At 44.0% G+C, this 25,764-nt stretch overlaps 1 protein-coding gene across 9 annotated transcripts in view; it reads left to right on the forward strand.

Moving 5' to 3' along the window:
* Window positions 1–25,764, forward strand: part of ZNF827 (zinc finger protein 827) — a 189,854-nt gene that overhangs the window by 106,948 nt on the left and 57,142 nt on the right. For all 9 annotated transcript variants that reach the window (XM_060400611.1, XM_012097410.4, XM_060400614.1 and 6 more), the window contains exon 8: window positions 16,360–16,463. In XM_060400611.1, the coding sequence (XP_060256594.1) occupies window positions 16,360–16,463 (104 nt within the window). The remainder of the gene's footprint in view (window positions 1–16,359; window positions 16,464–25,764) is intronic.

The following is a 25,764-nucleotide window of genomic DNA, read 5'->3' on the forward strand; positions in this document are numbered from 1 at the left end:
GTCTAAACACATGAAATTGGCCAGATTGGTAGACATCGAAAGACAGCAGATTAAAGATAATAGGTGTCAATTTTAATTTGCTTCCATAGGCTTCCTGAAGTGTCACAGGTCAGGTTCCCTAGACGCAGAGCCTGAGACAGGATTCTCATATGGGTGTGTGCTCTCAGGGCAACCTGCCAGGGTGCAGTGGGTTGGGAGAGACGGGTGGAGCTGAACGAGAACGGGGTGTGAGCTGGGTTCTAGCTCCAGCTTCCTTCCACGGAGAGTTCTGAGAAACGGATGGCACCACAGAGTAAATCCTGCCTCGAGGTAAAGGAGCCGGCTCTTGGTATCCCCTTATTATCTACTAATTCAGCAGGAAATGTATGGCCCACCACTCCAACCATGAGGGTGGTTCTCGCTGTGAGCAGCCAACACTCCCAGCACCATGGGGGTGGGTGCACCGGTGCATTAAAGGTGATCTGGGCAGGACCCCAGCAGCGTCTCCTTGGAGGTGTCCTGCTGGCTCTTTAAGACTACATGATGACACTTATGTAAAGGAAAGGTATGCTGAGAGACTTTGTTATGACATGCTTTTCAGATGTTCCCTGGGAAGAGGTAAGAGGAGGTTTGAACTAGCCCCAAAACAAGTGAAATATGCCTCATAGCCTCAATTCTCTTGGCTGGAGCTGGAGCATAATTATAGGATAGAAAAGACTTTTTTTTAAAGCCATTTGGCAAATATGAAGCAATCCTTAAATTCTCCTGTTGCTGGGAGATTATGAGTAAGAAGAAATCCAAATCAGATCTTTTGCCCAAAGCAAATGAAGAGATGCTTCCTGTGGGCCCCCTACCCCACCCCATGATGTAGTGTTCAGAAATCAGTGTTACAGATTTCTTGGTTTATTGTTCTTTGACAAAATCCTTGGTGTGTTTTTATTTTTCCTTTGAGTGGGCAACTTGCCCAATTAGCCTCTCATCAAAGAGATCTCTTTTTTTTCCCCTTCTCACCTCGCTACTTAAGGTGGAATAGAATCAAGCTGCCTTGTGCCAAGAAATCCTCTATAACCTGAATTACTGATAGCAGAAAAAAGAAAAAAATACTAGTTCTGTCTCTTCTTTTTTGATTCCTGTTTTAGAAAGAACTTTTTTATAAGAAGTTTGCACAAGATCAACTAATGGGGGTTATGTTTTAAGGTATGATTTGTGATACTTTCCAAAACGATTTGCATCAAGCCTCCAAATTTCCGTATCTCCTAATTTTTTTAAGTACTAAGTGGAACATTTGGTTAGTTACCTGATTTCCCATGTTTGATTTCCTAGAAGAAGCTGACCGTCCAGAAGGATCGCTAATGATTGAAGTCAGAGTTCGGAGTTGTCCATGTTTAAGGGTTCCTGGACACATTTGAGATGCTTTCCTTACGAAGGGCAGCCCTGGATGCTGGCCTCAGTGCAGTATTGGGATCAGGCACTTCCAAATGCCAGTGATTGCCTGAGCCCCTCTACACGTTGGGGTCTGCTCTTGAGGTCTGGAGATCCAGGGGAACCAGAGGGGAAGAGAGATGTGCAGTGCTGAAGAAAGAAGCTGATTCTCTATAATTCTCTCCCTGTCCTATATCAACCCACAACTTCCACCACAGTTGGTTATCGTTATTAATCTTCACTGTAATTGCAACCACAAGAACAGAGGAAAAGTGTAGCAGGCCAGGGTGAGACACTCCGTAGCTTGGCATTCTGATGTGTGCTGGTTTACCCAGGCTACAGGAAGCCCATCCCATAAAGGCTGATGACTGCACCCCTCTCCTCATCCAGTCCCCCCTCATCACAGCTGTCCATTGGCAATTCTCTTTGTTGATATCTCGATTATAAGATGGGAGACATGGAAAGAGAAAGTCATGTTAGACAACATTCCTTGTTAGCTATTTCATAAAAGAGGTTTTAGGTAAATACAAGGGTTGAAACCAGTAACTGGCAGGTTTCTGGATCGCTGACTGTCAGTCTCATTTTTCAAAACCTCTTACAATGGAAAATTTCAAATATAGGCAAAAGCAGAGAATGTCCCCAGGATAGAGTTTAAATAATGAGCAGTTCATGTTAGTTCACAAATGTTGTCTCGTCCATCCCTTCGTTTTGTTCTTCCTTCCCCTAGATTATTTTGAAGCAAATCCTAGACATCATTTAAAGAACTAGATTGAAAATGCCTTTAAAAAAATCATTCTAATAACTTAGACTCAGCTGCTTAAATTAGGATCATCTTCCCGAAAGCAAAGGAGAAGACAGTCCACCAGGGCATCCCATGTAGCCAGGCAGCGAAATCAATCTGCTTAGCAGCTGGGATTTTGGATCATGTGGTCCTGCTTACCCATGCCTTGACTTTACCCTTTTTCCACCCATGTCTGTGCCCTCCTGGGGGCACCTCCATTGAATCAGTCCTTCAGTTGGAGCTTCACAGTAAATGCTAAAACAGCAGCTCTTCTGCCTGTTTAACCTTAGAGTGGAGAAAATTCAATCTAAGTGTAAAGAAGTCTCTGCGTCCCCTTTGAGATAGCGCGTGGCATTCTTAATGCCATTCTGCCTGACAAATGAGATGGGTCCATCCGGACCCAGGAGAACAGAAAGACTGGAGGCTTAAGAGACTAATACAATCTTGATTTTACAATTTCCTTTCCCGGCACAAGCCTAGGTTCTGCCGGGAGCAGATAACCAGCTAATATGATCATTTGTAGATGAAAACATGAGGCATGATAGCATAACCAGATCCCAAAGTTTAATGGAATAAAAAGAAGATCTACATCTTCTGACATGGACCATCACCCAGCCAGATGCTGGATAAGATCGAAGTAGGAAAATGGAACCCCAGAGTAAGAATCAGATAGCTCCTGGCAGGTGAATTGGACATGCTTGATGTTGCGTAACACCGTGAACTCCAAACAATGGCTGCCAAGAACCTTCTCTTGGTTATTTGTTCTCTCTTCCCCATTAATAATTCAGTGTCCATGGGGATATCGGATTGCAGGCCTATGAGAAAACCTTCTCACACCTGCCTTGCTCCGCTCTAAGAGCCAGGAAGTATCTACCTGAATAGTTTTTTTTTTTCCCCCCCTCCATTACTAGATGAAAAACAGAAGTGGGGAAGTCAGAAGGGTAGAGTCAGATCATGCAGTGCCAACCAGTATTTAATTTGCCCAATTTTCAGAGTTTGAAATGCGGGCTATTTTTCTGGGATTTGGATAAAGGCACTTAGAGTGTTTACTAAAAGACATATGTACTTGGAAGTATCCAATATAGAATTTGCCTGGGTGGTGGTTTGGATGCCTGTCCTTAAATATTTATGAGTCAGTAAAAGAAACCGCACAAATTGGTTAGAGTGCGAGGCGCTGCTTCAGTTTGTACAATTTCCCCCTTTTCGTTTTTTAAGAGGCGTAAGAGAACAATGTTCCATTACCTTAAAAAGTAAAAGATTACAAATAAAGAACACTGGATTACGTGGAAGCAATGAAGAAAATAAACAGGAAACAGAGCAAATGAAATTGATATTTGAGTAGCTCCGCCTGTAGTTGCTTTACCCTTTATATTTTCTGACTTTGAAGGCACAGAACTTTGTTTCTGAAAAATGAAAACTGCTGCTAATTTCACGGGGTCCCTCTAGTTAAGACTTTTAGTGCTTTTTTGGTCAAGTCAAGGCTGTTGGTGGGCCATTGCAAATTTTTGAAAACACCCTTCGTCGAGACACTGCCATCTACTGGAATGCTGTCTTACTAAATATGTAAATCTGTGATGTCTGTGATGTTGAATGCTGATCCACCCCCAGGTAGGACTTCCCTTGTGGCTCAGCTGGTAAACAGTTCACCTGCCATGTGGGAGACCTGGGTTTGATCCCTGGGTTGGGAAGATCCCCTGGAGAAGGGGAAGGCTACGCACTCCAGTACTGTGGCCTGGAGAATTCCGTGGACTCTGTAGTCCATGGGCTTGCAAAGAGCAGGACACGACTGAGCGACGTTGACTTTGACTTTGACCCCCAGATAAGGTGCCTTTGTTCAGTGCACAGCCTGCACCGCTGTCTGTAGCTGCCCTGACATAAATGTTGACTGCAGTGTTTTCCATTGGCAGTCCATCTTTTTCAGCTTTTCTTTGAGTTTTCATTTTTCAAAGAAGTTAAAATCCATCCTTAAACAATGGGTTCTTTGTTTTTAATACAGAGAGCTGCAGACTACTTTGTGCCTTGCTGCCCTTTGAGATTTTTCCCCTTCTTCCTGCGCCAAACCGTCCTCAGTCCTTTTCTCTATGCCTGTGCGCCGTTGTCCTGTAGGTACCACGCTCTGCTATTGTTTCTCCCATCTGTGGCCTCTCCATCAAGCCATTCCAGTTGAGGCACTGTGCTTCCAAGACTGCTGAGGCAGTGTCACTGTGGAGAGGCGAGTTTCAGTCTTCCTTTCAAGGATCTGAAGAGGGCTGTGCCTTTCTTCTCTTCCATTTCTGCGGCCTTTTTCATCTTTATTTCTTCTGGCTTACAGCGGCGTTCTGTGTGTGGAGCCCAGAGCAGTCAGGAACGAGATGTAAGTCTGTGCGTCTCTGTAAGCAGACATTCTTCTTTGACAGATCATACACGGGGCACATGTGCCGTGCGGCTCAGGCACCACCTTCCCTCCTGCTCTTCTAATCTGGGGTTTTCCCTCAAGGGTCTCTCCATAGTTGTTACTAGAAATATCTCCAACAGTCCGGGGTTGACCTCTGTGGAGGGGGCAAGCCCTGGTGGACAGCACAGCAGCCCCGGGCCCCTCCACGTTTCACGGGCATTACAGTGAAATGGGACAAGGGTTCTTGCGTCACTGCAGAGACGACTGAGTTCATCTGTGCTCTGCTCACCTCGGTAGAAGCCCGTTGTCCTCGTTCACGAACACAGTCGGCTTCCTGCGGGAGAGCCAGCTCCTTCCACAAGCTGACATTTCACAGATCTGGACATGCAGGCCCACTTCCGTGGCTGTGCCTGGCTCTGGCTCCCCGGGGTCTGGCCTCCCTGTCTCCGCCACCGTCGACAAGGCCTGGCATTGTGCTCCTCGTCCTGAGAAGTTTCCTGGCTCAGCCGTGGATGAATGCTCGAGTTGCAGCCACAGGCATTGTTCCTTGAAAACTTGGTGTTAGGTTATACGGGGTAGAAGCCTGCATCTAGGATACACTTAACTAGCAGTACTTTTCAGAGAAGAAAATTTAAAAACATTACCAAAATGTATTCTTCGTAAAATACCCTACTTTTCTTCTACAATATTTTAAACAGTCTTTTTCTTCCATGACCTTCAGCCTTCAGCAGCTGAAATCAACTGATATTAATGGAATCAGATTTTAGATGACAATTTCCCTTGCCCATGTCTTTTACAGCTGCTTCCGTTATGTCATCCTTGGCTCATTCTTTAAAAGACTAAGAGTCTCTTTAAAAAGAAAGAATTCCAAACTGTAAACTGTATTCATTTTTTAAGTTTTAAAAAATAACTTTTGTTTCTAGAGAATGTAGAAGGCCATAAAGAAGAAATAATAACCACTTATAAACAATCCTGCTACCCAGAGGCAGCCACTGACTACTAGGATGGTGGTGTGTATCCTGGTTGAATTTTTATCTATTCATAGATGTATACTTTCCTATCAAAACTGGATCCTACCATATGTACTGTTTTATAATCTTCTCTTTTACCTAGTAATATATTTAGAATTTCTTTTCATATCAGTAAACATAACCCAATATTATTCTTTTAAGATTTGCATGTGCCCTAATTTATTTAATATGTCTCCTTAATTATTGAGTATTAAGGGCTTAGTTTTGTTTTCCCAAGTTGTTGCTAATATAAACAATGCCAGGATAAATTGACTCAAGAAACATGCACAGTTTTCAGGCTTTTCTATGAATTGTCTAATTGATTTTCAAAAAGGTTGAATTTACAGTTTTACTAGAAGCTAAGACTTTATTTTTTGGGCTCCAAAATCACTGCAGATGGTGACTGCAGTCATGAAAGTAAAAGACGCTTACTCCTTGGAAGAAAAGTTGTGACCAACCTAGATAGGATATTAAAAAGCAGAGACATTACTTTGCCAACAAAGGTCCGTCTAGTCAAGGCTATGGTTTTTCCAGTGGTCATGTATGGATGTGAGAGTTGGACTGTGAAGAAAGCTGAGCGCTGAAGAATTAATGGTTTTGAACTGTGGTGTTGGAGAAGACTGCAAGGAGATCCAACCAGTCCATTCTAAAGGAGATCAGCCTTGGGATTTCTTTGGAGGGAATGATGCTGAAGCTGAAACTCCAGTACTTTGGCCACCTCATGCGAAGAGTTGACTCATTGGAAAAGACTCTGATGCTGGGAGGGATTGGGGGCAGGAGGAGAAGGGGACGACAGAGGATGAAATGGCTGGATGGCATCACGGACTCGATGGACGTGAGTCTGAATGAAATCCGGGACTTGGTGATGGACAGGGAGGCCTGGCGTGCTGCGATTCATGGGGTCGCAAAGAGTTGGACACGACTGAGCGACTGAACAGAGCTAATGAGAGAGAGAATATTTTAAAGGTCTTTGATTTATCATTAAAAAAAATTTTTTTTTACCAATTGGAAGGTTAAAAATTATGTCTTATAGTTAAGACCTTTTCATTTATTGATTTCTGGTGATACCAAGCATTTTGCTCATGAGGAGGCATTTTTATTTGTTTTTGTTTTTTTTTTTTTCAATTTTTTATTGTCACATTTTTCTGTCTGGTAGTTGGTCTGGGTTGAACTTTTTGTTTGATTGTTGATATTGACTTTTTTATTATGAAAAGTTTTAAAACAAAGCGAAAGAAATAATACAATAAACCACCATATCCCCACCACCCAGGTTGAAAAAATATTTGTTACACTTATTTCACCAATCTTTTTCTCCTTATGTTTTAGATCACATCCAGGCATGACATTCACTCTCACATTCTTTGAGATATGTATCTCTAAAAAATAAGAGCGTTTTCTGCAATACCATTGCATACCTTATAAATTAACAATACGTTTGATTGGTTTATAATTACTAAGAAGGTTCCATTTGATTGGCACCAGCCAGGTATACAGCCATGTCAATGAGGAGGAAAAGGAACCACATCTTGGCTTTCTTATCACCTCCAAAAATTAAAGAAAATTGGGGGTCTGTATGGGTAGCCAAATGATGGAGTGACCTTGGCTCTCCATCTGCCCACAAGCCTCTTTAGGTACCCACTGAGTCTGCAGTGCCGAGTCTCAGTCTGTAGATAAATGTGGTTCCTTCGAGTTTTACTCACTGCAGTCCTTCTTTCTTTGAAAATTCGTGCACCCAACATGATGAATGACCGGCTTTCTCGGCCTAGCCCATGGGGGTCATAAGAGGGTTTCTCTGTTGCGTCCCTTTTCAGCTTGAATAGGGAGCGTGCTGTTTCAGATGTTTGGGTTGTCCTCAGGTCAGAGACTGGCAGTTGTTTCTCATCTCAAGCACTCTGCTCCACCCGCATCCCCTGACCTGCCGCCCAGGGTTCTTATACTCAAATAAATAAATAAATAAAATCACTTAAGAGTAAGGGTCCTCGAGAGGGACCGTGTACATGAATGCCATTAAAACCTTGTGTTCTTTCATTTTATATTACCTTTTTAACTGACCTCAAAGAAGTTATAACAGGGAAACTGGCAGTGACTTTTCTATCTGAAATGTTGATATCTGGGCCCATTTCAGAAGAAGCAGCTGCGCCATCTCATCCAAAATGAAATGAAGGTCCAGGGGAGCAATTAGGATGACCACATAGATCACGATACTGCAGCAAAAGGACCTTACCAAGGTTGCTCAAAATCCTCTTAAACAAAAATCGCTAGAACTAAGCAGTTAATATATTTCAAATACCATCATTTTATAAATAAGTTACAAAACGCAGAGTTACATAAACCTACGCACAAGAAATAGCAAGCATCCGTTATTATGAATTATTAGCAAATGCCCAAGGACAGTACCATTTGAGAAAAAAATAAACACTCCCTAAAGAAAATTGCATTAATCATGAAAATTAAGTTGAAAATGAACTAATGTCATGTGATCATTTTTTAAATGGTGTACGTAAAAATAAAGTGTGGCAGCGTTTTTGTAGTTCTGAGTGTAGTTTCATGCAAGCTAGTCCAGCTTCTCAGAGGCTTTCTTCTGACCCTTGAGGAAATGTTGAGAATATAGTTATAACTAATCCAGATAGTTCCCCTTATCTTCAAATAATTCTTCCTTCTTCGATATGTTTGAAAGCTTTTTTAAAAAAGGAAACTACGATGCTCTGTGTTCTGTGTCAGTGACTATAGCCTATTATTTGCTGGCAAGGTCTCAGTTTTACTGAGAGAAAATGTTTCCAGTTCGTTCTCATTTCCTTTGGTCTCATGATCTATAGGTGGAGATTCCATATAGAAGTTACTGGGATCCATTTCAGTCTGCAACATTCATCTTTCACATGGTCAGAAGGTCCTGGAACTAGAGTAAGATTTATTCTGGGAAGAATTTAGCCCGTCAGCCTGTCTCTGCTTGAGGCTTCCGGAGGCATAGAGGATTGTTTCCTTGACCTCGTGCCACCTGCTCATTTCAGAATATAAGTGTAGCAAGTCAGTCTGGGGTATATATGTCTCAAGGTCTAAGTAATCCAGTAATTCAAGGTCTAATTAATTAAATAATTCGTTAATCTGATTATCTTTAAAATACCAGTACAGTGGTTGTAGACAAATATATGGAATTCCAGCTCTTTAAAAACTTAACCTGATACATCAGTACAGAAAACTAGTAGTTCGGTGTCCTGACTTGAGAGCTGGGGCTGAGTGGAGACTGAGGCAGCCCTGTTACCAGGAGGGGCCTGGGCCATCTGGCGAGGTGGCCCCGGGGCAGGTGTGTCCTGGGAGGCAGTTCGTGGCTGCAGAGAGAGAACTTTGCCTCCCACAGAACTTTTCCACCCCAGAAGGGGACTTCTGGCTCTTTCACAATATATAACTTCTCCAAAATATATAAGTCAGATCATCTGTTCTTAAATTTTCCTTAAAATAAAGCAAAATAAAAATTAACTAACATTCTTTTGGACATATTTTACCCAGCTCTAGGGGAAAAAATCCAGAAGCCCCATTATGTTGCTTGACACATAGCTGAAGAGATCATTAAGTACTTTTACCAGAAAATAGTTGCTTGGCTTCCCTGGTACCTCAGGCAGTAAAGAATCTGCTTGCAATTCAGGAGACCTGGGTTTGATCTCTGGGTCAGGAAGATCCCCTGGAGAAGGAAATGGCTACCCACTCCAGTACTCTTGCCTGGGAAATCTCATGTACAGAGGAGCCTGGTGGGCTACAGTTTGTGGGGTCACAAAGAGTCAGACACAACTAAGCACCTAACATTTTTACTTTTTCACTTGAAGATACATCATCTCTTTATACTGATTGAAGAAAAGTTTGTCTATGTGTGGATTGAAGGCAGAATATCCCTTCAGGATGACTTGCCCAAAACTCTTACATTTAATAGAAATAAGTAGATTTCTATTCTATAAAACAGTCCTGAAATAAGTAGATCCTTATAGATTCTGAGGACAAATTCATTACAGAGCAGTCTTTTTTTCTTGCTTAATCTTTGTTTTATATTTGCTCTCCCCAGGCTCAATCCTTAAAGTCATTACTATTTCTTTCAGAAGGAAAAAATTAATTTCTTCTCTGTTGCTCCTTTAAAATTACAGTGTGATTTCTAAGAGTGAAGTCTTTTTCCTTAAGGCTCTCTTACCTACTGTATCCACCTTCTTTTCCTGTTCCTTTCTGCTTTGTTTTGCTATCACAATGGGAGTGAGAATTCCCCTTAACATGTTGATTTCAGTGGTGGCCCAGGGGGAGGACTGGTTTGTAAGCAGCTGGGTCTTCTGTTTTGCATGAAGCTGAGTTCCCTGTTGGCATTCATATGTTAAAGGTGGAAATACTTGTGCCACTTAGCAAAATGTATCACTATTTAGGGCCACAATCTTTTATGGACTCTTTTATTATTTGTTTTAAATCTTTTATTTTTGCAGCCCTGGGCTGTTGACCTCACAGCCCATGCCACTGAATGCCTGGAATTGTCCAGTCACAGTGACACCAGTGCCCTTTCATGTTTAACTCTTAGGTTTTCTGCAGGAGAAAAATCAAAATATGCATTCACTGTCCCTTTTAGTTTTGTCCAGAAAAGAAACTTGAATAGGACAAATGTTTTTCTCTTTTCTTTTTTGTAAGCATTATTATTATTATTAAAATATTTATTTATTTAGCTGCCTGGATCTTCGAGGCAGCATGCGTGATCTTTATTTGCATCGCACACACTCTTTTAATCCAGTGGCTAAGACTCTGCATGCCCAGTGCAGGGGGCCCAGGGTTTGATTCCTGGTCAGGGGACTAGATCCCATATGATGCAACCAGGAGTTCACATGATACAATGTTTTGTCTTTTCTAAGTGACATAAGCCAGGAAAAGTCATGGAGGAGGTGGACAGTTCTAAGTCTATACCGGCAGCTTCCAGATGCAACGTCTCAGTATTCATCCCGTATCTATACGAGTTCGCTCGTCTTGGAGTGACTTGTCATTCTGTGAGCCCAAAGGGGAGATGAGGTGGTAGATGGTGATGTTGTTAATTGAGAATAAGTGATGATTCCTTCCCCCACAAGGCATTAGCTCCTCTACCAACTTTTTACCAAAAATATGAACCAGAAATACATCATTTTCTGGATACATTTTGCCTTTTTTCCACTTCCTAAACTCTTTCTGTTGGAGGGGCTTTTTCACAGTGAAATGGCTAAACGGAGTTGGAGCGAGAACTGTGCGGCATTCACAAGCCAGCTCCTTTTTTTCTGGGAGAATAGTGACCATCTAAGCAGTTGAACAGCAGTGCACACGCGCCTCAGAGCCGAGTACACCGCAAAGTCTGTAGTTCACTGTCTGTTTTCCTCCCTGGAAAGTGCAGACCCGGTTCATCCTGTGTTAGGCAACCTCCTGGGCCTCCCCTCTCTGCCCACCAGCCCCTCCCACCATCCACAGAGCCTGCAGCCTCAGCGAGGGGCCGATTTGTCCACCGCAGAGCTGGGCATCCGCTGAGAGCAGATGGGCTTCTGCACTTTGCAGACCCTGTGGGGCACAGAAGGAGAAAAGGGGCTTGAGGACCACCATGTCCACATTCTGAGAGTGACAGTGCTCGGAGCTAAGCTACAAGTACAGTGTCTTCTGTCCTCAGAGCACCGGCAGCGTAGACGACCAGCGCTGTTGTAGATCTAATCCCGTCAAGCCAGCCCAGGTTATACAAGGCACACTCCCCAGTTTGGTTTTGCCTTCCTTCTCCTCTGCCTGAAACATGGTTGCCAATCTAGGAGACGGCAAGATGAACATACCGATGTCAGTGTGGCCATATCTCGAGCTGAGATAGAGGTTTCCGAACACCTGATGCAGGCTCTGCCCTTCGTTTGGGCCTAATGGCAAAGATGAGCTTGCCCTGATGCCCTGAGAAGCAGCGGGTATAGGCAGTGGGGCGTGTTAAGGATTGCAAAGTGATCAGGCTTGGCTTGCAGAAGTTTCTTTAGAAAAAGAAAGTTTTCTTTCCTATAGAAAAGGGGCGTGTCTTCTCTTCTAGAGAGAAGTAAATGTTGAAATCATTTTACCGTGTTCTGTTTCTCAACTGAAAAGGCCATTCTTTGGTTCCCTGGGACCCTGCCTACTGAAACGGTGCTCCCATCCTCCCTCCACTCCCCCTCCTTCTGCTGTCTCTTCCTTTGGTTCTGTTTGTTCCAAGAAGAAGCCGTGATTCTGTATTGTTCATGTGTTCCATAGATGGTAAGAGGTCAAGCAGAAGGCAGTGTAGCCTAGCTTAATGGGCAAAGATGCAGAATGCAAGGCCCATGTGCCTCAGTTCAGATCCCATCTCAGCTCATGCGCATGGGCAGCTACTTACCTTCTCCGTACCCGAGTCTCTTCATCTGTAAAATATGGATGATAATAATAACAGTGGTCGTAACCCTGTAGGGTCCTCGTGAGGATTCAGGGAAGTTAATACACACAAAGCAGTTTGCTGCGGCTGCTGCTAAGTCGCGTCAGTCGTGACCACAGACGGCAGCCCACCAGGCTCCCCCATCCCTGGGATTCTCTAGGCAAGGATGCTGGAGTGGGTTGCCATTTCCTTCTCCAGTGCATGAAAGTGAAAAAGGCAAAGTGAAGTCGCTCAGTCATGTCTGACTCTTAGCGACCCCACAGACTGCAGCCTACCAGGCTCCTCCAGTGCCAAATACTTAGTAAGTGATATTGTGTTAGTTGCCATTTTTTATTGAGCATGTACTAAGCTCAATTTTCTTGAGCATGCACTAAGAACTTTGAGATGAAAAATCTTACTTAACCCTTTGAAAGTAAAAAGAAAGTAAAAGTGTTAGTCACTCAGTCGTGTCAGATTCTTTGTGACCCCATGGACTATAGCCCGCCAGGCTCCTCTGTCCATGGAATTCTCCAGGCAAGAATACTGGAGTGGGTTGCTGTTCTCTTGTGCAAGGGATCTTCCTGACCCAGGGATTGAACTCAGATCTCTGGCATTGCAGGCAGACTCTTTACCATCTGAACCACCAGGGAAGTTCCTACTTAACCCTTTACAGCTCACCTATAAAGATGATATTTTAAAAGCTCTGTTCCAATAGTGAAACAGTGTGAGGGAATTCCCTAGTGGTCCTGTGTTTTGGACTCTGCGCTCTCACTGCTGAGGACTCAATCCCTGATTGGAAAACTAAGATCCCACAAACCTCTTGGCGGAGCCAAAAAAAAAAAAGGTAACTGAGGCTAGAGAAAGATTGTTGACTTAGCAAAGTCACTTAACCATTAAGTGACCAGTATGGAATTCAGACTCAGATCCTTCTGATTCCAAACTCAGTGCTGAACCGCAGCACTCCCAGTGTGCATGGATCTGAACGCCAAGCATTGCCGAGCGATCTGAACTGAGACTGACGCTCTGTTAACGAGGTAGCTTCTCTTTCTCGATAAGACCTTACACTAGGCTTCAGCTACCTTTACTTGCCGAAGTTTCTCCGTCAATTCTTTGCCCCTCACGTTGCCAGTCCTTTTGTGCTTTTCCAGCATCTAGCCTGACTCCCTTCTAATTCTCCGCTCCCTCAGGAGAAATCTTTTCTATACAGAATAAAGCTGGCCTCCAGGGTAGAAAATTATTTGGAAGGTTGTTTCCCTCAGCAATTGACTCAATTTCTTCTGAGCAGCTGGGTGGTAATAGGGCTTCATTCCACACCTGGCTGGAAATCTTAAGAGAACACGTGAAGAGGCAGGGCTGGCAGAACCTAAGATGCTCTTCCCAGCATGTAGCGTGGCACCCTCTGCTCTGTTCACCCCCGAACCTTTGGGGTTGGTCAGAAACGTTCCTTTGGTCTTTACCTGACCTGCTGCTTAAACAGGTTTTCAGCCTGCCTATGTCGAGGCCACCTTGCAGTGTCGGCCACCAGAGTCACCATGTCCCCTGCTCTGGCCACCTGCCTCGTGTTCTCCAATTCGCCGGACAGAGCTTCCTGAAACTGAAATTGCATTTCGCGTCCCCTTCCTTAACACACTGGCAGGATGACGAAGCTGTGATCCCTGCTTGCCGTGTGCCCACCCCACCGTGGCTGTAGCCTCATCCCCCTTCGTAGATTGGCTTTGTTCTCTCATTGTGCAGGGGACATGTTCCCTGCCCTGTACCCCCGCCCCAGAATCCTGAGGACATGTCCCCTGCCCTGTCCCCGCCCCCAGAACCCTGACAGCGCTACTCTCCATTCAGCTGTGGCTTCTGCAGCTGTTCCTGTCCTTCCAGGCCAAGCCAGACCCCCCAGTGCGACCCCACGGCCCTCTCTCCCACAGCCTTAGTGTAGTCAGAGTGCCCACACAGGTCTTCGAGCCCCTCTGCTGTTTGCCAGTTTTGCTGATGTTATCTTCCCAGTGCCTGGCACACTCAGGCACTCAATAAATGGTTACAGCGACACTGATGGAAAGTAGGCAATGCATGCCTTTCTCTGTGGCAAGAAAAGGTGATATTGCTAGATACCCTGAGGGGCCCCTCTTAGGATTCTTGGTGTCCCCTAAGGACGTGTCTACATTTCAGACCAGACAGTTGCATGAGCTTCCTGAACTCTCTAGTGCCAGGCTCATTCCAGTGTAACCGAGGGCACACTGCCTGATCTTTCCCTGTGCCCTTGGGCCAACTGGTGGTTGTTCCCAAGTGATGTTCCCAAGTGACCTGTCCACTTGGATGTGAGGATGTCATTTTCACCTTGTCTAGAGGCTTCAGAGCTAAGGAGGGGGTATCGTGGACTCCCACACTCTGGGTCTGACCCAACAGTCCTTCAAGGGCTCCACCTCTTTAGAAGTTCTTTGATGATTAACCAGTCATCCCAGCAGTCCACTGACCCTTCACTATCAGAGTAACCTTTTCTTTATGCATTTTATACAAGGAAACTGTATACTTTTTGTTGATTGATAAGGAAAGGGTAATTAATTTATGCTCCCCTGGGGGCTAGACAGAGATACAGATACAAACAGCGTATGTTGACTGAGCACTTACTGTTTGCCAGACACTGTGGGAAACACATTCCATGGGCTAGTTTGCTTCGTCCTTGTGAGTACGTGTAGATCTGTTCTCTTTCCGCTTTATAGAAGAGAAACGAAGGCTCAGAAAACTTAGGTAACTTGTGCAGGGTCACACAGCCATCAGTGGAGGACCTGAAATCTGGACCTAGAACTGCTTGCCCTCAAGTGCACGCTCTTAGCTCCCACGCTGCTTTTCCTTCCTAGGGTTTTAGGGTCACTTGCAGGTTATGAGATGTTTGGCACAAAGCAGCATGTCTTCCTGCTCCCCATCACTGACCAGCCTGTAGCCAGTTCACTTTCTAAGCCTATTTAAACGGTTTTGTGTTTAAGATGTAGATAAAAAGCGTGGCACACAAAGTTGCATCAAGTCTAGCCTAATAGTCCTGTGAAATTATATTAATTGTGTTTTACTTTTAAAAGATAGGTATGTCTTCCATTTTTATTTTGGTGTTTCCTTTTTAACGTTTAATAAGTTACCCATGGCCGTTGAGCATGTTTAGAAAAGCAGTATCAGTCCTGTGGGTCCTAGGCTTGTGTGCCCCCAGATACATTCCTTCCTGATCCCTGCAGGCTGCGTGCCTCTGACTTTTCAGCCAATCAGAGCCTTTGGTGGGGTGAGGGGCGGGGTTTCAGAAGGAGCCTGGGTATTTCCCTCCCTCCCTGTCTGCCCCCTGCAGCAGCTGTGGTTCCAGCTTCCTGCTAGGCAGGCTCACCTTGCCTCCGGCTTCCACCAGGTGACATAGTCCCCGTAGGCTCCATTTACCTCTTCCTTTTGTCTCTCCAGCCTTAGGATGGTGGTGGCTTCCTGCTCCTCCTATCTCCAGGCTGTACTGTTTTCCTCTAGAACCTTCCACCCCTGTGCACCCAGTTCCTTCAGTGAAATGTTCTCTGTTGTAAATAAATAGGGCTTTCCTTTCTCCATGTTGGACTCTGTTGTATATTCCAGTGTTCTCACACGTGATTGCAATGCAGTTTGTTTTGGAGGCATGGAAGATGGATGATATGATTGGGTTAAAATCCTCTGATTAAAAGCAGCCAGAGCGTTTGTGGTCACTGTGACTGTGGTGTTAGGGCAAAACCCTGCCTGGGGTGTCTGGTGTCTAGCTCTAGCTGAGTCACTAAGGGAGTTTAGAATCACTCAGGTCAGAGCCTCAGTTTCCTGGAAAATGAAAGTGCTCCTCGGGGTCCTTCCCAGCAGCCCCATTAGCTGGCTGTAACTCCTTCCACACCAAAAGAGTTGTAGGATGCAGACTCAAGTTCCTGTGGGGACCAGTGAGTCGTTTCCATCAGCGCGGTGGGCCCTGACTCCAGCCATCTGCCCTTCTGAGACAGGCCGTTGGTCCCCCAGGGACCAGGGGACAGAATGTGGGTGAGCTGGGGCCGCTCTGTCTCCGCCCTGGAAAGAACCTCAAACGGGCTTTTCTGACCTGACCTAGGAGGTGTGTGTTCACTGGGGCACAGCACACTCACAGAGCATATAGTGCAAAAGTACAATATACTGCTCAGCTGTCCTGACTGTGGGTCTAACAGTGTTTCAAAGACGCTGTTTCATATGTTCACCTTAAGTGTAAAACCAGTAGGCAGAGTATACAGATGGTACTTGTCTGATGTAATATATTTTATTTTTCTTCATTTAAAGCACAATCGTGTATTCTCTAAACACCATTAAAAAAAAAAAACTTTATTTCCCATTTGTTTGTGTGTATGCATATATATTGGGGGCATGGGTATCTTAAATAACTTTGATTTACTAAACTTACCTCCTCTTCCCCCACCCCCAGCCCTTTCTTTTCAGAAGATACCTTTAGACAATCACCATTCACCTCCAATTCAAAAGACCTGCTGCCCAGTGAATCTGTGCTTCACGGAAGAATATCAGCTCCAGGTATGGAAAGACTGTCGCTCTTGCTTCTACTATTGGTTGCTTGAAAATTGCTTTTCTGAAATGCGTGGATTTTCAGATATGTTTAGCTCATAGGTTGAAGGTATTCATATGAAGCTTGGTTTTTGAAAAGAGGGAGAAACTCAATTTAAATAGCCACAAAAGTTTGTTAAAAGAAAATGCAGACAGTAATAAGGCTATTCTTCTTTGCTGCAGGAGCTTATTGTTCTTGACCAGCTGATGCTTCATTCGTAGAGTGAATTCCTTTGAAAGAGCGAAGTATAACCTGGAAATAATTTGCTGTCAACGTTGTCAGTATTTTAGGCAGGCAACCGGGAAGATAGACGAGGGCAAGGGCAAGACTGCTAATCGCAGACAGGGAAGGTCATGACCCCGGGGGAGCGTGAGCCACCACAAAGACCTCTTTGGTTTCCATGGCAGCAACACAGCTTGTTAAGACGGTCTTGCCACCCAGATATCACCTCTCTTCTTAAAGGATCTGCATAGATCCATCTCCCTCTCCCTTTTGCCACTGCAGCATCAGTGCCCAGTTTCCTTTTTCATTGCTCCCTTCCATAGCAGAAGGAAAGATGTGCTTGCCCTCCTCTTACCAACAACCTGGCAATCCCTCAGGGCTTCTGTGTGCCCTCTTAGGGTTGTCATGAAGTGAGAACATTTGAGAACCCCTGTCCTGGAACCCGCCCTCCCTACCCACTCCCCATCACCATCCCAGCCCCAGACCAACAGCCAGGAAACTTTCAGCTCCCAGAAACTGAGAGAATCGCAGAAGCTCTCGGTGGCCTCTGCACCCATCCATTTGTCCAGGAGAAACAGACAAGGCCATGTGTTTGCAGAAAGGGCTCACAGCAGGGTGGTTGGCTGGGAATTCCCACAAGAGTAAGTCCAGGGGACCCATCACATGCAAGGAACCCATGTCATGGACGCAGACGGCTGCAGAGCTGAGCGTTTTTCGTTTCAGAAAGAGCCGAGTTGCATCTTCTGAGATACTGGCTTGTGGTTGTTGGAAGTGGTTCGTGACAAACCATGGGGAAGAAGCCACTCTTTGTCATTCTTTAGTCTTGTGGTGGCAGATCTATTTCTCCTCATCTCCAAAGGGTCCCGGTAGCTGCAGGCTTGTTAGCCTCTCAGGGCTATTCAAACGCCATAAATAACATGCTTACACAAAAACATATTACATAATACCTGGTTCTAGAGGTGGAAAGAAATTCTGCTTAGTTGATGTCTTCATTCTCAAACAGGGGCTATTTGAACTACTGTTTACTTCCCACAGTGTCATTTTGAATAGCTATCTCCCCGGTCCCCAAATTATCACCCTGCTGTTAAGTTGATGGATTGTGACTTTCTAATGTCAAAATAACTGCCTAGGAATTGCCTGTCAGAGTGCTGTGACCCATACAGCCAGCATCCTGTGATGTATATACAAGCCCTGCATTGCTGGCTTAACGTTTAGCTTGGCTATATTTTAAGAAGGGTTTATTAGTTAAGTTACAGCTCGACCTCAAAGAGTAATATGTTTAACTGTGTGTGCTGTGTTGAGGGGGGAATGGAGAGCTTCCTGTGATTTGCTTGACAGACTTTTATTACAAATTAGATAAAACTCACACTTTAAAAAAGTTAACTCTTATTTTGAGGGGGAGAATCAGCACCACTTGGGTTTTTAAAATGCAAAGCCACATTCTGAGGGATAGCCCATCTCTGCTCTTGGAAAAGCCTTTCTTTAGGCAGAGGATAAGCAAAATGACTGTAGTTAAATTTTTCCAAAACAGACCATTAAAAGGGGGCCTTTTGTAAAATATGCTGTAGAAATGGAGTTAAAATTAGAAAAATTAAAAGTGGTAAAGACAGCCTGGTGACCACAAAGTTCTCAGTATCTGCTTTGAATGATATGCTTTGCTTCATAAGAGGTATGTGCAATACCTCTTTGAAGATGTGCTTTGTAAGAAAAGACCTTGATAATTTGGACTAATTGTGGAGAAAACCAATCTAAACAAAGGATTTTGCAGTATGGAGACTGTTTAAGAAAACGTGTCTTTGACATCTGGACAGTGGTAAATGGCCATTGTATGCCACCCACTTGAGCTCCCCAGTCCCTTACCCACAGTTCTGAAACGAACAACTCTTTGAATAAGTTGCTTGGTGGCAAAACCTAATGGGAGGCTATTTATAGCCTTTACGTATTATGCCAAGGGTAAAATTCATACATTTTTTTGCAGAAATATCAATGCGCTTGATGATGAAGGCCCAGTGGAGTGTAACATAAAATCATGTCTTATGTACCACATTATCACCCAGAAATCAGAAGAAGTGTGAATCCCAAAATGTGTCAGACCTCAGAGGTCTCAGATAGATATCATAAACCTATGTTTATTCTGGGACTTTGATAAGTGCAGTGCTGGGAACAAAGACATTTTGAAGCTACAGTTAAAGATCTTAAGATTCTAGGGTATAAGAATCATGAATTCCCGTAGAAAATAGAAGGAGTTGCCCAGTGGAGATGCTCTAGTACCAGGTTAGCACTGTTAACGAAGGCCTGTTGTGGTGGTGGTTCACTCGGTCAGTTGTGTCCGGCTCTGCGATCGCATGGACTGCAGCACGCCAGGCTTCCCTGTCCTTCACTATCACCTTGAGTGTGCTCAAACTCATATCCATAGAGTCTATGATGCCATCCAACCATCTCATCCTCTGTCGCCCCCTTCTACCCTTTATCTTTCCCAGCATCAGGGTCTTTTCCAAAGAGTTGGCTGTTCACATCAGGTGGTCAAAGTGTTGGAGCTTCAGCTTTAGCATCAGTCCTTCCAATGAATATTCAGGGTTGATTTCCTTTAGGATGGACTGGTTTGATCTCCTTGCTGTCCAAGGGACCCTCAAGAGTCGAATGAAGGCCTGGATTTGAGAAAAGAAAGAGGGGGATAGGACAGGCAGGCAGTAAGCTAGTCAACTAATTTGGAAGACTGGTTACCTTTGTTGTAAGCATGTTGAGTTAGGGACTGATGGTGACTGAGCAGAAATGGGGAAGCCAGGAAGGAGAAAGCCTGCTTTAGTGACTAGGCAGAAGATCATTGGTTGCCAGTATATAAATAAGAGCCTCAGCATCCTTAGACACCTTCTCTTGGGTAATTTAAACGTCACCATTAAAATATTATTTCTATTCTTTATTTACTTAGCAAACTTCTTGCCACAGATCATGCAAAGATAAACGTCAGCCTGGAGAATGATCTCAGATTCTCAATTAGTGGAGACCATAATTAATGAGGTTTAATGTGCCTAGTCCAGATCCAAGAAAGCCCTCTGCAAATGCTGAAAACCCCTGGCCTTCATTCAACAATATATATTGGCATGTATTTAGATACCTCTATCAATGGAATGAAAAGGCGTCTCCCAGACGCCTTTGGAGTGAGACCATGGGGCAGGGGAGTATATCACGAGAGAGGATCATTTAAGGTCTGGCAGCTCCGGCCGACGGGGTGCAAGCAGTAAGTGGTGATTGTGTTTCAGCTCCGTGGAGAACGAAGCGAGCGATGTGGGAGAAAGCAAAGTGGGGAGAGATGGTCGCACCGTGGATCATGGGGAGCTCGAGAATAGCACAGTTAACTAGGCATTTGCCTCCGGCAGATGGTCTCTGAGACACACAGCTGCCACCATCCCAGAGAAATAGAATAAACACAGAGCTGCATGGTGTCCTGGCCCTGGTTGTTGCCACTATTTCTAGACTGACTTTCCTGAGAACCAAAGAATGCTCACGAGCCAAGACCTAACATTTTTACTTGCTGCGAACGTCTTAGACAGAGGTAGCACCAGGAATCCATAATAAAACAATAAGTTAAAAGCTGCTGTCCCCTTCTGCTGGAGGGATGGGAGGACAAAATATCTTCCTGAAGGCTGTGAATAGATGACTGCATGCACCCTGGGCAGTGCTGTGGCTGATGGGGATTATACAAAAGAGATAAAAGAGATTTCCAATTGTGACGGAGATAAAATTACAGACTGTGCACATAATTTAATGTACTTTGTCTGATTGATAGTTGTCTCACTTTGTAAAAGATTTACAGTAACAGAGGAAAGATTCTGAGGTCTGGGGTTGGGGGGGCGGGTATGAAGGGCAGATCTGTTTAAGGAGTAGCCCCAGAACCACTGTATCTGCGGCTCTGTCTGCCTTCCCATCCTCTTTCTGAAGCAAAGGCTATGAAAAGAAGGAATTGACAGCCCAGCACTGCTTTTCAGCAATGTGGAGCTTCAGTTCCGCTTTATTACGATTTTGAAGTCACAGTATGTTTGCTGTGCATTACGCCATAAAACAAAAACACAAGCAGAGCGAGTGCAAAGGAAAACGCAGGTCTCCGTGGGATTCTTGCGTGTGTTTGGAGTCACCGATGCTTCTGTTTGTTATTTCAAATGGAGCCTAGAGTTAGACACTGCCAAACATATCAGCAATTGTATTTGTCAATCCCTTCCCCCACTATTTGCTAACTTCCCTTTGAAAAAAGAAACTCTTTTTTTCTGGTTATTGGTTATGTCATCCAAACAAGCAGTAAAGAACATGGGCAAATCTAGTTCAAGACCGGATATGCCAATCAGGTTTGATGTTAAATAAAAAGATGGATTTGGAATGGTCTGCCTTGTCCCCAGGCCAATTCTTGATCCATTTTCCTCTTTCTGTTCTGCTCATCAATCTAATACAAGTTGTACTGTGTCATATATAATTTTCTGAAATCTAAATTAATGGTGCCTTGCATTAGAATGCCACCAGCAACTAAGTGATCGCCTGCCACGCTACTGGCCAGATAGGAATGACCTCTCAGGCAGTGGGTTAAAAGATATGTATGTTAAGATTTCCCTACTCCTTTCTCGAGACAGAGACATACCAAGCTTTTCTGGATTACAACAATGTGTTTTCTTCAATCCCTTTTCAAACAAAGCAGATTCTTTTAAAATTCACACTAAGTCATGGACAAACAGTAGAACATGGGGTGTTGTTGGTGTATATCATTCTGTGGCTTAAGCTCCTTTTTTGAGTAAACAAATTTGTCCTGTGCAGAGGAGGAAGTTGATGGTTATCAAGGACCTGCTAAATTGTCAGGCCCAGGATCTGTGTCATCTCATTTAATTTTGAAAACAACCCATGGAGACATAGGCATGGTGTGCTCAGTCGTGTCTGACTCTCTGTGACCGCGTGGACTGTAGCCCGCCAGGCTCCTCCGCCCATGGGATTCTCCAGGCAGGAATACTGGAGTGGGCTGCCATTCGTTTCTCCAAGAGATCTTCCCAACCCAGAGACTGAATCTGCATCTCCTGTGTCTCCTGTATTGGCAGGCAGATTCTTTACAACTACACTACTTGGGAATCCCTGAGACGCAGGAATTAAGCTGAACTTACAGATAACTAAATGGAGGTTCAGAGAGCCGTCATACCATTCCTCCTGTTTTATTGAGATGTAATTGACAGGTTAAGATGCACAACCTGATGATTTTATATAAATGTGTGTATATATATATGTGTGTATATATATATAGCAGAATGAACCCCACAGTAAGCCTAGTTAACAGCCATCACTTCATTGTTACAAATTTTTTTTCTTGTGACTGAGAGCCTTTCAAATATGCAATATAGTATTGCTAACTATAGTCACTGTGTTGTACATACATCCCCAGGACTTGTTTATCTTATAACTGGAAGTTTGTGCCTTTTGCGGAGAGATTATGGGTTTTGTGGGTTCAGTTCTAGGCCACCACAATAAAGCAGATAGCACCATAAGGTGAGTGACACAATCTTTTTGGCTTCTCGGTGTGTATAAAAGTTACGTTTATACCGTACTGTAGTCTATTAAATATGCAGTAGCATTATTTCTAAAAGGTAGTATGAGGGTAGTGGTGGTTTAGTTGCTAAGTTGTGTGCAGCTTCTGGTGACTCCATGGACTGAGGCCACCAAGTTCCTCTGTCCTTGGGATTCTCCAGGCAAGAATACTGGAGTGGGTTGCCATTTCCTCCTCCAGGGAATCTTTCCAACCCAGGGATCGAACCTGAGTCTCCTGCACTGGCAGGTGGATTCTTTACTGTCTGAGCCACCAGAGAAACCATTAAAAAAAAAAAAAAAACAACAACAGTGTACATACCTTATTTAAAAGATTACTTTATTGCTAAAAAATGCCATCATGTGATAATGCAGAGTGGCCACAAACCTTCAATTTGTTTGTTTTTTTTTTAATGGAATCTGTGAAGCACAGTAAAGCAAGATATACCTGTAATTATTTGTTCAAGGTCATCCAGTTGGTGAGCGGCAGCCCCAGAACTCCACAGTACATCTTCTCTCTTTCTGCCCTGTCAGACTGCCTCCTAAGTCAGATAACACGTCCCCAGCAGTGAGCCCAGGAGCACGCCTCTCCAGTGTTTGCCCACACACACTCCCAGTTGACATGTGAAGGATGGCCCTCTTGTAGTGAGGAATAAAAAGTGGTCCTTTAAATAAGATACTTCAAAGCAGTGACAAGATAAGAATATACTGTTTGTTACAATGGTTCTAATTCTGTCCTCTTCTCTTCCACTTCTTTTCTTTCTTCCTTTAATACTTTGGTAATCAGTGTCACTTGAAGTGTTTCTTTTGGTCAAGAAACTTAAAGAAACAATATTTATTTTCAGTAATCTTTCATGGATGGTCTGAGCTGTAGGAAATAGTTTTGTGAAACTGGGTTAAAACCTTCTGGTTAAATAAAACACAGCACTGAAATGAGTTGTGAACTGGTCAGGGACAGAAAAGAAAAAGTTCTCAACTGGAAATCAGAATCCTAACTAAGGTTCCAGTAGAAAGAGAATATAGGAGCTTCAGGCTTCTTTCACATCTCCCTTTTTGGTACTGTAACTTCAGCTCAGGTTCCTTTATTTTCCTTTGTAGAGCCAAAACTATATGCTGGTCCAAGGGAACATCAGTCTAGTCTACTAGAAATTCTACCACTTCTGCTAAGAGTTGAGGAAGGAACAAGAATTTAAACATAATTCTTGAATGACAGTATTGGGGGTGGTAGTGGCTGAGAAGAGCTTCTGGGAAGCTGGCTGCTTTATTGATCTGACTGCTGTTTACATGGTAGGTAGTTTTGTGGAAACTCATCAGGCTGTGTACTTATGACTGTGTCTGCGTGTGTTAGGGCTAACTGGCTTGTTCACAAATAGATGGGTCCCGATGCCATGTGGCCACCTCCATGCCATCAGTAGGAGTGCGCCTTCACTTCAGAGACGTGAAAGAGATGATGATGCCGGCTGCCTTCAATCAGACAACTTTTAGTTTATAGGAATATCTCTGTTTGTCGCATAACGTGTGTTTCAAGGTGGGAAACTGTTCTGTGCGGCTCATAGAATGTCACTGACGCACTTGCAGTATATTGGCTACGTGGTCTGTCCAGCTGTTTACTAGAGGGAGAAGTTTTCATCGTTGTGGAACGTCCTGATCCAGATAGTGTTGCCTGTGTGCTGAGTTGCTTCAGTGGTGTCTGACTCTTTGCGACTCTATGCACTGTAGCCCACCAGGGTCCTCTGTCCATGGGATTCTCCAGGCAAGAATACTGAAGTGGGTTGCCATTCCCTCTTGGATCTTCCTGCCCCAAGGATCGAACCCACGTCTCTTACATCTCCTGCACTGGCAGGCAGGTTCTTACCACTAGCACCACCTGGAAAGTCTAGATTTTTGAGACTAAGAACAATGTGCTCACACCTAGCCCCATTTGCCCCTCACTAGCCTAGTTTGGTCTTAGAGTGTAGATGAATTGCAAAGAGGAGCTGTTGACTCCACTGAAATTTTTTTGGCAGTGAAAGGTCTTGCTTTAACCACAGTCAGCTGTGTATCCACGTTAATCTTCTCAAAAATATAACTAATCAATCTCTGCAGACCAGCGGTTGTGGTGTTCACATACTGAAGGGGAGGCTCACTTTTTTTGAGGGGGGTAACCTTTCCAAAGGAAAAAGGTATTTCCAGCTTCAGTGCCTCACCTGAGCTGTGCATGGAAGCCACAAAGACAGAGGAGGAAAAAAAAACACTGTGGTTTTTGGGCCAAATCCCTTTATCTCTGCCCAGAGGGCACTAGGGTTGAGTCGCTTGGTATTGAAGATACTCATCAACACTTTTGTGTTTGTGGGAAATGGTGACATACAAAAGCCCTTTTAAAAACCCAGTTTTCCATTTTGTAAATGAGTTCATATACAAGTGATAGCATACAACATTTATCTTTCTCTGTGTGACCTACTTCGCCTACCATGATAATCTCTAGGTCCATCCATTTTGCTGCCAATGGCGTTCTTTCTTTCTTTCTTTCTTTCTTTTTTAATGACTAAGTAAACAAGCTTGTGGTTACCAGGGAAGGAAGGGGCGGGGAGGGATAAATTAGGAGCTTGGGATTAGCAGAAACTAACTACTGTATATAAAACAGATAAACAACAAGGACTTACCATATAGCACAGGGAGCTATATTCAATATCTTATAATAAACTATTCCAAGTTTATTACATGGGAAAGAAAACCCAGTTTAAGAACTTTATTTCTCAGGTACAGCTTTTCCCCTGGGGCTGTGAACACTTTGGCCCTGGCCTCGTGTCTTCCTGTGAGCAGAGCATAAAATTTTCTGCATGCCATTTATAAGACCTATGCAGTGCCCGTGGTTGTGTTTTTACTTTTTTGCAAAGACTATTGAGATGCTTGGAGAATGAATAGTGCTATAAAAGGTCAAATCCTCAAGTACGTGTAATGGACGATGGAGAGTATTTGTTTGAAAATTGCCACGTGGTGACCCTGGCTTCAGTTTGGGATAGGCTAATTCAATCTACAAGGCCTTTTCTGTATATACAATACGTTCTTCCATTCCTTTGCTATCAAAAATACATATTCTCATTTCACGCAATTTCTTCTTTGTGTTTATTCCTTTGCATGGCAGCAACTGCCCTCCAGTAACCAGGGGAGAAAAAAAGAAAAGCCATTCCACTTGCAAACTAGACCATCTATTTTTCATTTAAACTGATCCATTCTATATTCCCACATGCAGGCCAAATGGGGACCTCGCCGTGGTAAGAGATGCCGCCTCCCCCCCTGCCCCCCACATCACACCACAGCCGTTTCTCCATGCAGTTGTTGGAATGACAATCAGGGGCTTTATTTGGGGGCCGTTCTCTCTCATGCAGTGTGTTTCCTTTAGCAGAGTCCTTACCATTTCTGTTTTCAATTTATCGTCCAGGAAAGAAAGGTGTGAGGTAGAAGCACAGAGGTATGGGTAGTCTTTGCATTGGCCTCATGAAATCCGGGCCCCAC

Source organism: Ovis aries, chromosome 17 (genome assembly GCF_016772045.2).
Source record: "Ovis aries strain OAR_USU_Benz2616 breed Rambouillet chromosome 17, ARS-UI_Ramb_v3.0, whole genome shotgun sequence".
In the NCBI taxonomy this organism is placed as follows: domain Eukaryota; kingdom Metazoa; phylum Chordata; class Mammalia; order Artiodactyla; family Bovidae; genus Ovis; species Ovis aries.